The sequence below is a fragment of the Zalophus californianus genome, chromosome 13, assembly GCF_009762305.2.
Source record: "Zalophus californianus isolate mZalCal1 chromosome 13, mZalCal1.pri.v2, whole genome shotgun sequence".
NCBI lineage: Eukaryota > Metazoa > Chordata > Mammalia > Carnivora > Otariidae > Zalophus > Zalophus californianus.
The window spans coordinates 92,709,233-92,723,709 of NC_045607.1; the positions used below are offsets into that span (position 1 = coordinate 92,709,233).

At 62.1% G+C, this 14,477-nt stretch overlaps 1 protein-coding gene across 7 annotated transcripts in view; it reads left to right on the top strand.

Moving 5' to 3' along the window:
* Positions 1-14,477, top strand: part of SEMA4D (semaphorin 4D) — a 93,931-nt gene that overhangs the window by 70,927 nt on the left and 8,527 nt on the right. For 6 of the 7 annotated variants that reach the window (XM_027614579.1, XM_035723534.1, XM_027614580.1 and 3 more), the window contains exons 7-16: positions 2,149-2,242; positions 2,809-2,922; positions 3,522-3,673; positions 4,470-4,645; positions 4,728-4,884; positions 5,399-5,621; positions 6,258-6,373; positions 10,326-10,498; positions 10,594-10,637; positions 11,423-13,560. In XM_027614579.1, coding sequence (XP_027470380.1) covers positions 2,149-2,242; positions 2,809-2,922; positions 3,522-3,673; positions 4,470-4,645; positions 4,728-4,884; positions 5,399-5,621; positions 6,258-6,373; positions 10,326-10,498; positions 10,594-10,637; positions 11,423-12,318 — 2,145 coding nt within the window. In that variant the 3' untranslated portion in view covers positions 12,319-13,560. Of the gene's footprint in view, positions 1-2,148; positions 2,243-2,808; positions 2,923-3,521; positions 3,674-4,469; positions 4,646-4,727; positions 4,885-5,398; positions 5,622-6,257; positions 6,374-10,325; positions 10,499-10,593; positions 10,638-11,422; positions 13,561-13,752; positions 13,957-14,477 lie in introns of those variants that run through there. The other variant, XM_035723535.1, reaches the window with a different exon arrangement.

The following is a 14,477-nucleotide window of genomic DNA, read 5'->3' on the forward strand; positions in this document are numbered from 1 at the left end:
GGCACGTTGTGGGCTCACCTGTGCTATGGGCTGAATGTTTGTGTCCCCCAAATCCACATGGGGAAGCCCTAATCCCCCCGTGTGTTGGTGTTCGGAGATGGGGCCTATGAGCTCTCTCCAAACGTGAGGCCGGTGGGGGGGCCGGTGGGCTGCCTGCCGGCCAGGGAGTGGGTCCTCACCACGCTCCGACCAGCCGGTACCTGAGCTCCAGAGCTGAAAGGAGTGGACGTGAGTGCTGGAGGCCGCCCGTCTGCGCTGCTTTAGGGTAGCCCGGGCTCGCGGGGGTCTCACCACGTGGCCTGGGCTGTGGATGCAGAGCCCGCTGACCAAGGTGCTGGAGCGCACGCCCTCGAGGGGCAACGATCCTGGGTGCGAACAGCTCCCTCTCCAACCTGCATTGGTCCTCTGGGCCCCGGCCGACTTTGTGCTGCATGAGGGTCTTTGCAGAGGGGCCCCCACCCCGTCCTCCCGGCCCCTCGCCGACAGGGAGCTGCAAGGACGGAGCACAGTGGATGGCAGTGTCTTGCTGGGAGAAGCTCCTTCTGCTCAGGCACTTGCTGAACCACGTAGAACGGCCACAGAGAGAGGAGACAAGTGTGCACCTGTGGATTGACAAGCTCATCTTACAGTGACCGCCCCTGACTTAGGACTGGCCGGGGGAGGGAGGGGGGCAAGTGGAAGAGCTTCCTTGGCTGAAACCCCAAAGCAATGGGAATTTAAGGAAGATTCTTTAGCCTTGAATCAGACATCAATGACAGCACAAAGTAGGGCCCAATGAAGGACTTGCTTGGGGAAACCGTGTTTGTGCACAGATCCCCGGGGCAGGTGCGCACGCGTCCTGGTCACCCCGCGGTCTGGGCCCACAGAGAGACTTGGCCTCTTTCTGTGTCAGGGAAAAGCATGCCAGGTCATATCAGAAACGTCTGCACATCTGGGGATCTGTTGGCTGAGCTCTAGTCAATCAGCTTTGAGCTCTGGGGCGTAAACTCCGATCCCATGGGCCTGGCAGTTGTTAGGGAAGGGATTTGGGCATCCCATTTAAATCCGGACTTCTAATTTTTTCAGTATTTTTAATAAAAACGTTGGAGCTGACACAGGCTGATGGCAGGGGTGGGAGCAGGCGCGCTGCCCTGTGACCCGCGGCCCCTGGAGGGCTAGGAAGAGCGGCGTTTCCCTGCACAGCCGAGCCAAGCCTGTCATTCCCTGCGAATATGCACAGTCATTCCCATCAACCGCTCTTCTCAGGGCCAACCCCTCATTCACACGTCCCCCCGACCTCCCTAGACCCGTGATCCATTCGTCCGCACCCTGGCTTGTAATCCCTGGCCTGACAGGGAGTCTGCCCGCTGAAGGCGAGCCCATGGCCTCCCCAGGCCCGTGAGCACCCCGCGTCCGCTCTGCTCCCCTCCCTCCCGGCCGCGTACCCACTCCCCGCGGCCCCGTGTGTTGTTCAGCTTCTGCAGGTGGGGAGGGCTGGAGGTGGCACTGTCATCCCAGCTGCTCATCCTTCCCTAGCTCTGCGTCCCGCAGACGGGTCTCTTCTCTGACTCCTCTCCCCCCGCCCCGCCCCCCCCCGCCTCGGCTGTCCCTGCACAGGCCCTTCCCCCGTTACCTGTCGTCGAACTCGGCTTCGGCGTCCGTGCACAAAGCTTTCCCGCCCTTTATGCATCAGGGTTTTGGGCTCCTGGTCGGGCCAAGAGGGACGCCCAAGCCTGAGGTCACCCCTGCTGTGTGTGAGTGCAGAATGGGGTGGAATGAGGTGGAAATTCTGCTTTTCTCCAGGCACCTGTTTCTTGGGTGGTCTGGGCCCCACCACCTCGAATGCTGCCGTTTTGATACTGAAATCCCGCACACAGCATTCGCTTGCTGGCAGAGCGCCTCCCGCCCCAGGTCTGCCCCAGCTGCCCTGTGACCCCGGAGCCGTGGGCATCTTACAGCCAAGTCAGCTGGACCTGAGGCTCTTAGATCTTGTGCAGCTCTCGAGATGCTGGCGTCCAGCCCTGGGACTCGCGTGGCTGTGTGCACCTGCTCCTACCCCGCCCCCCCCCCACCCCGGACAGCACATCTGGGAAGTGGTTTAGCACCCAGGTGCTGCAAGCATAGAAATTCAGACATTTCCTGATATTCTGTCTTCTCGTTCAATTGCAGAACTTAACATCCTTTAAATTTCTGGGGAGAAATGAGGATGGCAAGGGCAGGTGCCCCTTCGACCCAGCACAGAGCTACACATCCGTCATGGTTGGTGAGTCCTGCCCCCAGGTTAGCGTGCGGCCAGGCTCGGGTCCCTCCCCCGCACGGGGACTCCCTCCGTCTGCTTCCATGTTCCCTGTCCTCTCAGAAGGCACACGGGCCTCTCCGTAGAACCCCATATGAGTGTTTGAACGCATTGTGCAAAAGGGTGACCGGCCACTGCCCGGGGCCACAACCCAGATTTGTGGGAAGGGGTTATTTTAGATTTGTCATTTGTGCAAATCACGTGGCCTCTCGTTCACGCTGTCCATGCTCCTGGAGGGAGGTCCGTGCAGAGCGGGAGCCCCGCGCACCCACCATTATGTCTGTCACCTCCCGGGTGTGGGGTCACCTGGTGTTAGCGCCCCAGCCCTCGAAAAGCACCTTTCATGTGGGGTGCATAATTGTCCTGGTCTTGGAAATGCAGCAGAAGGCCCGGGGAAGCAGCCACGCGTGCCCAGGAGCAGGGCCGTGGTCTGTCCCCCTTCTGGGGGGGGCGGTTGCGGAGGGGCTCGTGCCCAGCTGCGACGGGAGCACTGCAGCTGACCCCCTTTCCTCTTTCCTCTGGATCCGCTCAAGATGGGGAGCTGTATTCCGGGACGTCCTACAACTTTCTGGGAAGCGAGCCCATCATCTCCCGAAACTCGTCGCACAGCCCTCTGAGGACGGAGTATGCGATACCGTGGCTCAACGGTAAGAGGCAGGTGCCCCCGCCGCCGTGTTTCTGTGCGGCTCTGAGCCTCCCCCAGGGCCCTCGCACCGCCCCCGCCCCCAGCTCGTGGCAGCCCGCACACTGGAGTGGCCAGGACTCCGCAGCCGGTGCCCCCAGGCTGGGTCCTTCCCCGCGGAGCCCTTGCTACCTCGGGGCCGCCTTCCCCTCCCTGAAGACGGACGTGGTCACTGTCCTTCACGACGTGAGGGCCTGGTGGTGACTCGGGCTGACCGGGCCACTCCCCTCGGGACAGTGTGTACACAGCGGGGTCCTGCAACTGCTCACATGGGGCTCTTGTGGGCTTGGAAGTCGCAGGGGCTCTGGGGGACCCCTGGCTGCTCCTTGCTGTGGGGTGGGCTGGGGCACCTGGATCTGCTGGCTGGGGGCTTGTCTGAGCACACGCAGCGTCTTCCGTGGGTCCCCGGGGACAGGGAGCTGGCTGCCCATTCTCACAGGCATGGTCTCAGGTCTCATGGTCTCCGCACCCCCAGGCCTGGGGAGGGACATGGCGCACGCCCCCTCCTGCGTCGTGTGCCCCCGGGGGTGCACGGAGGGACGACCGTGTGTCTGTCGCTTGCAGAGCCAAGCTTCGTCTTTGCTGACGTGATGCGAGAGCGCCCAGATGGCGTGGACAGCGGGGATGACCGCGTCTACTTTTTCTTCACCGAGGTGTCTGTGGAGTACGAGTTTGTCTTCAAGCTGATGATCCCGCGGGTGGCGCGGGTGTGCAAGGTGAGTCCGGCCCCTGATTTCCCAGTGGCTCTGGCCCGGGGCGCTTGCGTGTCTGGAAGATTCGCTGCATGGTCCAGGCTCCGAGCTTACTCCAAAATGTCGATTTACCCACTGCATCATCCTGTGCCGCGGATGCGTGTGGACGGCCGCCAGACGCTGGGCCTGCCCCGGGGGCAGCCTGGGTGGGGAGTCCCCCTGCAGACCCTGGGAGCGTCGGCGCCCCATGTGTGACCAGCTGTCCGGCCTCAGCAGGCCTGCCTCTTACACACTGTCCCCAGACCTCCCAGGTTATAGAAAGTTTTTGTTCACTGTGTGAGCTCGATTCTGTTGGAATTGGGATTTCAGCATTCCAACATAAAGGTGGGAGGGGGGTGTTTCTCGTGTCCAAAATAAGTAAGGACGCTTGGATTCCAACGTCTCCCACGTCCAGATTTCTGTGTTTCGGGGCTGTCTCCCGAGCGGGGCACATCAGACATCCCTTGGGGCCAGCTCACGAAAATGTGTTTATGGAGGAGCCGGCAAAGCCCTTAGAAATGACCGTGCCCTCTGCAAGGAGGGCTGAGGCGGACGGAAGCCCTGAGTCCGTGGCTCGCTCACCGGGGTCGGTGGTGGGAGGCCGGCGCGCGTCCGCAGCTGTGAGGCCGGGTGCGTGCGGCCCACCTGTGGCCCCGGCTGCCACAAGGTGACTTCCAGGAGAGGCCTCTCTGGGTTTTGTGTTCTGATCGGAGACCCCACCTGGTGTGGATCGCTCCCAGGTCCCACCCCTCCCCCACCACGCTCTTCCTCCGGGTTTCAGGGGGACCAGGGCGGCCTGCGGACCTTGCAGAAGAAGTGGACGTCCTTCCTGAAGGCCAGGCTGATCTGCTCGCGGCCGGACAGCAACCTCGTCTTCAACGTGCTGCAGGACGTCTTCGTGCTCAGGGCCCAGGGCCTGAAGGAGCCCGTGATCTACGGGGTCTTCACCCCACAGCTGTGAGTGCGCGGGCCGGGGGGCCGGGGGGGCGTTGTTGGCACGCCCACCACCGGCGCGGTCACGCTGTCCCCTCCTCCCCAGGAACAACGTGGGGCTGTCCGCCGTGTGCGCCTACAACCTGTCCACCGCGGAGGCGGTCTTCTCCCGTGGGAAGTACATGCAGAGCACCACGGTGGAGCAGTCCCACACCAAGTGGGTGCGCTACAACGGGGCCGTGCCCACGCCGCGGCCTGGGGCGGTGAGTGGGCCGGGGGGGTGGTGGTGGCAGGGGCGGTGAGGGGGGCCGGGCGCATGGCCGGCGCTCAGGCTCACTCGCCCCCAGGACTGGGTCTCGTCCCTGGGGTGCCCATCGGCTGACAGTGCTCAGGTCCCTCCACGCCTGTTCCGAACTGAAGTGCGTTCACTCACGCACATCAAGAGCTAGGAACAGAAGAAGGAATTCCTCTCACGCTTGACCTTTGTGCTATTTGGAATTGGGCTGTTTTTAGTGATTTTAGCAGCGTTCTTGTGCAAGAGCTACCAAGCGATAAGTACTTCGTTTTCAGTTTCAGAAGCTTGATACATTGCTCTGATTTGTAAACAGGTACAAACGACTTCGCCGACTGTGTCTCGTGGAATTTTATCTCGCGGCCTTTCCGATGAACCCGCCGTGCAGTGGGCTTTGTGCCTCGCGGGGGCCGTGTGGGAAGCGCGTGCGGCGGCCGGTGCAGGTGGCCGGTGCACGCGCTGACGGGGTGCTCTGCCCTCCGCAGTGCATCAACCGCGAGGCGCGGGCCGCCAACTTCTCCAGCTCCCTCAGCCTGCCAGACAAGACCCTGCAGTTTGTCAAAGACCACCCTCTGATGGACAGCTCCGTGACCCCGATAGACAACAGGCCCAGGCTCATCCGAAGCGATGTGAACTACACGCAGATTGTGGTGGACAGGATGCAGGCCCTGGACGGGACCGTCTACGACGTCATGTTTGTCGGCACAGGTGGGTCCTGGCCCCGGTAAAGACACCAGCCAATCGGGCTCATCCTTGCTGTGGGGAGCCGGCGGTGCTTTATGGAAGAGTCCCTGGTACTGGCCTCCGAGGTCTGCGGCCACGCAAGTCCTGGCCCCCGTCTGGGGGTTCAGGCACGGCGGCTGAGGCTCGCACAAAGGGAGTCCGGGTGTGTCCATGCAGCCGGCTGAAGGCCTGTCCCAACCTGCCACAGGAGCCCATCCTGGGAGAAGGCGCCGTGGCCAGCCCTGGGGGCTTTCCAGCGGAGCTCTGAGCCGGGTGGCGGGGGGGGCCTGCCCTCACCTGCCCACGCCTCTCACGGGACAGCACCCCCGAGGGCCAGTGGGGCCCAGGAGCCACCTCTCCTGCAACCTGCTGGCACCATCTCTTTGCCCTGACCCCCAGTGGAGTCAGCAATGATGTGTTAAGCCTATTTTTCAGAAAACGGTGGTGCTGACCCAGGCCACGAGAGGCCGCAGTGCATTTGCTAGTGGCTTTTCCTTTTCCACCTCCAAAGTGCAGACTACATCGGTTTCTACGTGTCCTGTCGAGGGAGGGAGTTGAGAGGAAGAACGGACTGTCCTGCGCTCTCGGGCGCGTCCCTGACCTCTAGCTTTGTCCTTGCAGACCGGGGCACCCTGCATAAAGCGGTCAGCCTGGAGAATGAGGCCCACATCATCGAGGAGACGCGGCTCTTCGAGGACCCCGAGCCGGTGCAGACACTGCTGCTAAATTCCGAGCAGGTAGAGTGGCCAGGTGGGCAGGTGGGTGGCCTCACATGTCCGTATCACCGGCCGGGCCAGCGCTCACCTGTCTGGTCCAGAGGAGCCAACCTCCAGCCTCTTATAGGTGGTCATGGGAGCCCTGGGCTTTGGGATGGAGGGAAGGCAAACTGGGGAGATGGAAAGGTGCCACAGGCCGTCCCCTGCCGTCTATGCCCACAGCCTGGGACGCGCGCCTCCCCGTTTATAGCTGGTGTGGAGCATGAGGGGCAAAGCAGGCCTGGGCCAGGACCATGAGCACGTGAGCCCTGCCTTAGTCTCCTCATCTGTATCTGGGGGACATCGGACCCTGGGGTGGCCCTGCCCTGTGGCTGAAGGCCTCGCTTCTCCGTGTGGGTGTCCCCATGCTGTGAGCCTGAGCCCAAGGGCTCTGTTCCCGTTCCCCTAGCTGCAAGCATGGCCTCTGCCTGGATCCGGGTGTAAGGCTTTGTTTGGGGTACCAGGCTCAGCTGTCCCTGCTTTTAGGGTGTTGCTCACACGCTGAGACTTCCCTGTCTGACCCAGGACGCTCCTGAGCCTCCTGTCCAGGTGTGGACAGAGCTTCACACCTGAAGGTGGCGGCCCCACAGCCCCTCTGAGCGTCCCTGCAGCCTGGTTCCTGGTGGGGGTAGTGGGCACAGCAAGGGGCTCGGCAGGCAGGTGGGAGACGAGAGAAAGCCGCGGACTTGGCAAGGGCATATTTGCAGACATCACACACGGGTCCCCTTCGTCGTGAGCTTACCTTCTTGGATCTGGTGTCCAAACTCCCGCCGCAGGGTCACATCCCCTCCCAGCTCCTGCCTCGTGGGCTTTCTCTCTGCTTCTAAAGGGGAAGACGACCCCATAGTCTAGGCGAGTTTCAAGCCGCCGAGACTCTGTATCGGTGCCTCCCCGCCCCCACTCACCCACCTTTGCTGTGGAAACAGGAAGCCAGAAGCCCTCCCGCCCGGGGCCGCGTTGCTCAGTTGCTCAGCCAGGCCGCGGCCAGTACCCTGCGGCCTCCAGGTTGTCGAATGCGCATCAGCCCAAAGGCTGGGCCCCCAGTGCAGACACAAAGAGAACAGAGCTCCAGTGCACAGTGTCATTTGGAGACTCAGGCTTCTGGGCAGGGGGCGTCTGTCCCGTAGCGGGATGAGGGTTGGGGAGGAAGGAGAAGGTTACGGGTCAGCCCTGTGCTCACCTGCCCATGGCCAGGACTTGGTCACAGGCCCACGCCCAGGGGACAGGCCACGCAGGGAGTCTGGCAGCCATGGGGGCCATCTGTCTGTCCTCACAGGGGCCCCCACGCCTTCTCCCCAGGCGGGCGGGCTCAGGGGGTTGGAATGGCGGGTGTGCGGCCGCGACGTTAGGAAGTGGACGTTCGGGGTGAAAGAGACGCCCCCCCCCGTCCCCGCTCACTGCTTGCAGTCTCTCGCGGGCAGTCACGCGGGCCTTGGCTGTGGGAACAGAGAGGGGCTGGTGCGCTGCCCTCGAAAGTCCACGCTCCCCCGAGGATTTGGTGGTTCTCGTTTTTGTTAACGTGGTGAATACGCGCTGATAACGCTTACCGCTTCAAGCATTTGTAAGGGCACAGTCCAGCGGCATTAACTACGTTGACATGGTTGTGTGACGTCCCACCATCCATCTCCAGAACCTTCTCACCTTAACGGGAACCCTGTTCCCACCGAGCACTAACCCAGCCCCCAGCGCCCACCATCCATGTTCTGTCTCTGGGATTTGAGGGCCCCAGGACCCCATGTAAGTGGGATCAGTGTTTGTCGTCTTGGTTTATCTCACCGAGCACAGGTCCTTGAGGGTGACCTGTGTAGCATGTGACAGGATATCCTTTTTCTTCTGGGAGGAATGCTCCACGGTTGGCACACCCACGTTCTGCTTCCCCGCCATCTGTGAGCGGGCACGTGGGCTGCCTGCATCCCAGGCCGCCGTGTACGTGGTGTGCAGACATCCGAGTCCTGCTTTCGGTTCATGTGGAAGCACGCAGCAGACATGCTCTGTCTGGTCTCCCCCGAGCCCAGGCCGCGGGCTCCATCTGCATGTTGGCGGGCACGTCGTTTGCACAACTCCTTCAGCTCCAGACTCAGCACAGGTCAGACGTGGCCGTGCAGAAACCTAGCTGGGACAGTGTGAGCCCGGGGCTCCCAGGGGCGTGGGGACCTGTGAGGGGCCAGGCGGGAGAGGGCCAGGGCACACACGCGCTCCCCAAACCTCACACCTGGTCAGGTGGTTTTTTTCTTTCTGTGTCTTTTCAAACACCTCTCATTTTAAAATAGTGTGAGGTCCACAGAGGCATTAGGATGAGGGGCAGGGACCCCAGGCCTTCCCTCGGCGTGGAGGAGCCCCCAGACGTCAGGTGCCCCTCCATCCTCACAAACGTCCACTCCACTTCCAGAGCCTCACGTGGCCTGGGGCGGCTCACTCCTCAGCCCCCGTGGCCTGGGATAGTCCCCACCTACCTTTGTTTTGGTGGCTTTGTAGAGAACTGGTCGGTGTTGTATGGAACGCCCTGGTCTCCTTATGCTTGGAGGGGCTGAGGGTTTGGGGACATGCGCAACAGCAGGGGCCCATGCAGGCTGGGCCGGGGCGCGCAGGCATGTGCTTGGCCCACGGTGGCTAACACTTGTTTGGGGGGGACCTCGAGGCTGCTGTGTGTCTGTTCCTCTGGCCCCCAGACGCGTGCACCCGCCAGCAATCACAGCCACCCCCTCGCAGGTGTTTTTCTGTCCCCTTCCATCAGTATCCGTTACTCTGTGGCTCGGCTTCATGGGAGCTAAGTCCTGGGGAGGGGTTGTAGGCGGAGATGGGAGCCGGCCCCCTGCGCACAGTCACATGCACGGATCAGGTGTCTGCACCCTCTAGGGTCCCTCGAAGTCACTCGCTCGGCCCTCCCAGAAACCCTCGCCTCTTTGAGCCACGTGAAGCCTGGACTGTGATCTGGGGTGGCCTCCTTGGTCCTTCTGGTAGGTGCGTGGCCTCACCTGCCCGGTGCAGGCCGACGGAGGCGCTGGCCCTGGGCCTGCCTCTCTGCCACTTGTTAGGACAGTCTGTTGCAGAGGGGGCTTCCTTTCTCTCGGCTGTGCTCATGCAGGGTGCGGGGAAGGGTAGGCGTCACAGGCCAGGAGACCGAGGCTGGCCCCAGGGACTCAGAGTGCCAGCCACTCTGTCCCTCCAGGGGGAAGACTGCACCCCATCTGGGTCGAAACACTGAATTCTGTTAGGCTCGCAAATCTCAGGGTTAACCAGAAGAGCGGGGGGAGACAGGCTTGTGGCGGAGGAGGGCACAGATTCAGGTGCAGAATTGCAATCCTGTGGCCGTGGCTACACGTCGGGTGGTGTTCCCGCGTGGGAGCCCCGTCCCCGCTGCATCCAGGAGAGCGGTTAGCCGCCCTGTGAGCTGGGCTCGCTGATGTGCCGGCTGGCAGCCTCCCTGGCCACGTGTTCCTTGCAAACCTGGACGTGACAGTGCCTGGCACGTCCTTTATCCCACATGCTGGAGTCCTGCACGCTCCCCTGCCGCTCGCTGGCACCCCCTTTCCCGGTCCCGCTGGACTTGGACCCACTGGGGCTGTCCATTCATGGCTGCTCACGCCGGACAGACCTGAGATTGGGCTCTAAGTTGTGCCCTTTGGCCTCTGACCTGTGGTGGGGCCGGGAGTGTCCAGCTGGAGGGGCTCTGTCCACTCGGCAGGAGACACGCATCCACACAGGCGCCTGGTCGGGAGGGAGGGGGGCAGTGGACTGAGGCCCAGAGTGCTGAGTCAGTGCGCGGACTTGGCTGGGAGACCACGCAGCACCTGCGTGCTCATAGCTCTGGAAGCTCCTAGATGAGAAAATGAGGGAACATGCTCGGCACCGTCCGCGAGCTGGAGACGCACCTGGCACCATGTGCACCCGGCTGCCCCCTCACCCGCCTGCTCCCCGTGTTTCACCCCCGCAGGGCAGAAGATTTGTCTACGCGGGTTCCAGCTCAGGCGTGGTGCAGGCCCCTGTGGCCTTCTGCGAGAAGCATGCCACCTGCAAGGACTGCGTGCTGGCCCGAGACCCCTACTGCGCCTGGAACCAGGCCACCGAGGCCTGTGTGGCCCTGCAGCCGACAGACGGCCCCAGCAGGTACCCGGGGGACGCGGCATGCCAGCCCGCCCGCCCCGCCTGTGGGGAAGGTGCGTGCGCATACGTGACCGTGACCGTGCCTGCTTATCTTGCAGGGATCTGATTCAGCGCATGAGCGGCGACACGTCCGCCTGCCCAGGTAAGTGGCTCTTCGCCGCGCTCCTCCCCAGCGGCCGGGTCTCGTGACCGTTGTCATGGTGCTGTACTGGCGTGGCGTGGCATCTCGTACATTTTGTCTTTCTGTACTCAGAACAGAGGGCAAGTATCCGTGAGGATACGGAGGCCGACCCCGCCATCCCTTTGATTTGCAGAAAAGGGTGTTTGAAGCCACGTAGTGTGTGTGTGTGTATTGGGAGGCACTCGGCATCCAACCTATGACATCTGCTCTCGAGACGCTTCTCTCTGCCCCTTAGCTTGGGGCCACTTAGATGACCCCGAACGTCCTGGGAGGGCGAGGGAGGGGCGGGGAGAGGGGTGGGGAGTCCTCGTCCCCTCCGGGAGGCCACTGCTGGCCGCGGGGGTCCAGCACAGCCCTCGGCCCCCTCGAAGGCAGCCGCGCTCCCGTCCCTGACCGGACGGCTGGGGCAGCCTCAGGAGGGGGCACCGGGCGCACCGAGAGGCCGCGAGCCCCAGAGCCACCAGCAGAGGCACATGGCACGCGACTCCCGGGGAGCCAGGGCGCCAGACGCCATCTCTGCTGTTCGGTTGCCTCCGAGTTCCTTGTCCCACTGGGCTGCCATCCGGGGCTCATCTTTGCTGCTCTGTCACGCATGTCTTTATTCTCCTTAGTTGTTCTGGAAGATTCCGTGTTGCTCCAGTGGGTGAAACTCTTGTGTTCTCTTGTGCGTGTTGACCTATTTTATAAAAGACGTGAAGTAGCGAGCCAGGTTGTTGACACTGTGCACGTTTATTTTGATGTTCCAGATGAAACTAAAAGTTTCCGGCAGCATTTTTTCAAGCATGGCGGCACGGCAGAACTGAAATGCTCCCAAAAGTCCAACCTGGCCCGGGTGGTGTGGACGTTCCAGAACAACGAGCTTGAGCCCGAGGGCCCCAAGTACAGGCTGGTGGGCAGGAAGAACTTGCTCATCTCCAGCCTGTCGGAGGGAGACAGTGGGGTGTACCAGTGCCTGTCGGAGGAGAGGGTCGGGAACAGGACGGCCCTGCAGGTGGTGGCCAAGCACGTTCTGGAGGTCCGAGTGCTCCCGAGGACCCCGGCGGCCTCCACGCGGCCAGCCGTCCGGGCCGAAGGAGACAGGACCCTCCTCAGAGTGCCGACGGAGCCCACCCCAGGCCCCCCGGCCCAGACCCCGGCCCCGCCGCCGCCCAGCCCCGCGCCTACCAGCGTGTCCTGCAGGCCCAAGACCGTCATCAACACGGTCCCCCAGGTGCACTCGGAGAAGACCATGTATCTCAAGTCCAGTGACAACCGCCTGCTCATGTTCCTGTTCCTGCTCTTCTTCATGCTCTGCCTCTGCCTCGTTTCCTACAACTGCTACAAGGGCTACCTGCCTGGCCAGTGTCTGAAGTTCCGCTCGGCGGTGCTGCTGGGGAAGAAGCAGCCCACGGCTGACTTCTCCGAGTTCGAGCAGAGCGTGAAGGAGACGCTGGTGGAGCAGGGCAGCTTCTCCCAGCAGAACGGGGGGCAGCCCAGGCCGGCCCTGGACACCGGCTACGAGACGGAGCAGGACACCATGGCCAGCAGGGTGCCCACCGACAGGGAGGACTCACAGCGGCTCGACGACCTCCCGGCCCGGGACAGGCCCTTCGACGTCAAGTGCGAGCTCAAGTACGCCGACTCGGACGCGGACGCGGACTGAGGCGCCCGCGCGCAGGGCTCCATTCACCACCGGTCACCCGGCCTGGGGCCACGTGGGGAGCCCATGTCTGTGCACCTGTCTTCTGTGTCTTTTCTCTCGGGTCGAGCTTGTGATTTCGTTTCTCTTTGTCCTTTCGGAAAGCGGCGAGCAGCACGTCCCGGCCTCCCGCAGCGGGCCGCGGCCTGGGACGGGCCCACGGGTGGTGGTGCCGGCTCCCTGAGCCCCGTTGCGGCGGCCCGCGGACCCCCGCGCCTGGAATGCCCCCTCCTCAGAACAGCGGCCCCTGAAAGAGCATTTCATTCCAGATTGGAAATGGCATTTTTGTTTATCAGATTGGTAACTTAGCGCCTGTTGTCCAGATTGGCACGAACCTTTTCTTCCACGGGATTATTTTGTAGGGCTTTACTTTTCTTGTGTTAGGTCATTTATTTTTTAAATTACGAAAGCAGATGTTTTAATATTTAGAAGATGTACATCTTCCGGATTCTGTTGTTATGTGAGGATAGGATAGAGCTTACGTTGCTTACGATTCTCAGGGATAAACTTACTTTGGCTAAATGCGTTCTTTCTGCTTTTAGAAACAGACAAAACCATCTCTTGAGCACACTTTTTTTTTTTTTAATTTTATTCCTTGAGGGAAGCATCATTTTTAGAGAGATTTTCTTTCTATACTTTTTTTTTTCTTCTGTTTTAACTCTTTCGAAGAAGAGAGGACAGTGGGGGGCTATCCCACAAGCCAGGCAAGGTTTCCAGGGTCAGTGGCGCCACCAGGCCCAGAGCTGAGGGGTTGTGTGTCTCACGATCGGACGCCCACAGCCACTGCTCAAAACCTCCCATGCAGACGGACGGACAGCTGAACAGAGCTGTCCACACCTACAAGCAAGCTGGGCAGTGGTGGCCAGACAAGCCTGTGTCTCAGCACCCCACGGAGCCACGGGGTGGACCAGCGTGGCCTGGTGCCGTCTCTCAAGGTGTGAACGGGCGAGGCGGTTTGACCGCGGTGACTTCACACTCAACCTGCTGCTTCCCCCACACCTGCAAGAGGAGGCTCTCTTTCTGTGGAAAAGAGCAATAAACTGGATTTCTGTGTTCCTGTGTGGACAGCATCCTCTTCAGCATGATAGGACTCGACCGTTTTGGTGTAAACGTTTGTGTTTTATAAGATTTGCTTTGTTTTTATTTTTCTACTTTGAATTGTATACATTTGAAAAATAACCGAATAAATGAGCAGCTTATATCCTTGATGTGGGCACGTGATTTGCCGCGGCCAGGAGGCCTGCCTCCCTCCCTCCTGGGGGCGCTGACCGGGGAGCGGGTGTCGGGACAGCCCGGGTCCCTCCCTCCTCCTTGCTTTGCTTCCTTCCTCTGGCGTGCGGTGGGACCGGAGCGCGCCTGCCTCAGTGGCCTCTTTCTTTTCTGTCTTCTGTCTCGCAGCCTCACCTGTACCCTTCCTTCCTCCGGGGTCCTCCCTGTCCTGTCAGGGCCCCGGCTCCGCTTCCTCTCCCCGAAGCCCCTGGCCGGCCTCGGCCTCGGGGTCGGACAGCAGCCTGCCCACTGCCTTGCTGCCGCCCCTCCTCAGCGACCAGGCCCAGCACGTGCACGCCCTGGGGACCTTCCACCTCTTCTGCCAGGCCACAGGTGAGCGGGGCACCTGTCCGGGGGGCGGGGGGGGGGGTGGGGGAAGCATAGCGCCGGGGGGGCTTTGTTGCAGCCTGCAGGCACTGTCGGCCCGGAGCTGCTCCTGCGGACGGGAAGGGCCAGTGTCCGCTGCTGGGGGCGTCTCACGGCCACAAGTTCTGTGGCGAATACTCGGCTGTCCGTCCAGAGCCTCCAGGCCACCCACAGATGAGCTGGGCTTGGCCCCAAGGCCTCAGTCGGCCAGTTGGCGTTTGTAAGGACTGATTGTGTGTCTGCTGACAATTCGGGGGTCCATCTCTGTGGCATCTGAGAAATTAGCTCCAGAGCCTCCAGCAGGGGTGTTGTTCCCACGACTCGTGTGGTGGCGTTGAAACGCAGGACAGCTTGAGAGCCCGGTGGCCCGGGAGACGTCAGGCCGGGCCGCACGGCCGTGGTCTCCGCTATGCGGTGGCCGAGCTGCTGCCCGGGCCCCCACCTCTGTGCCCCGAGGGGAGGAATAAAGCTCGGGAGGAAAAGGCACA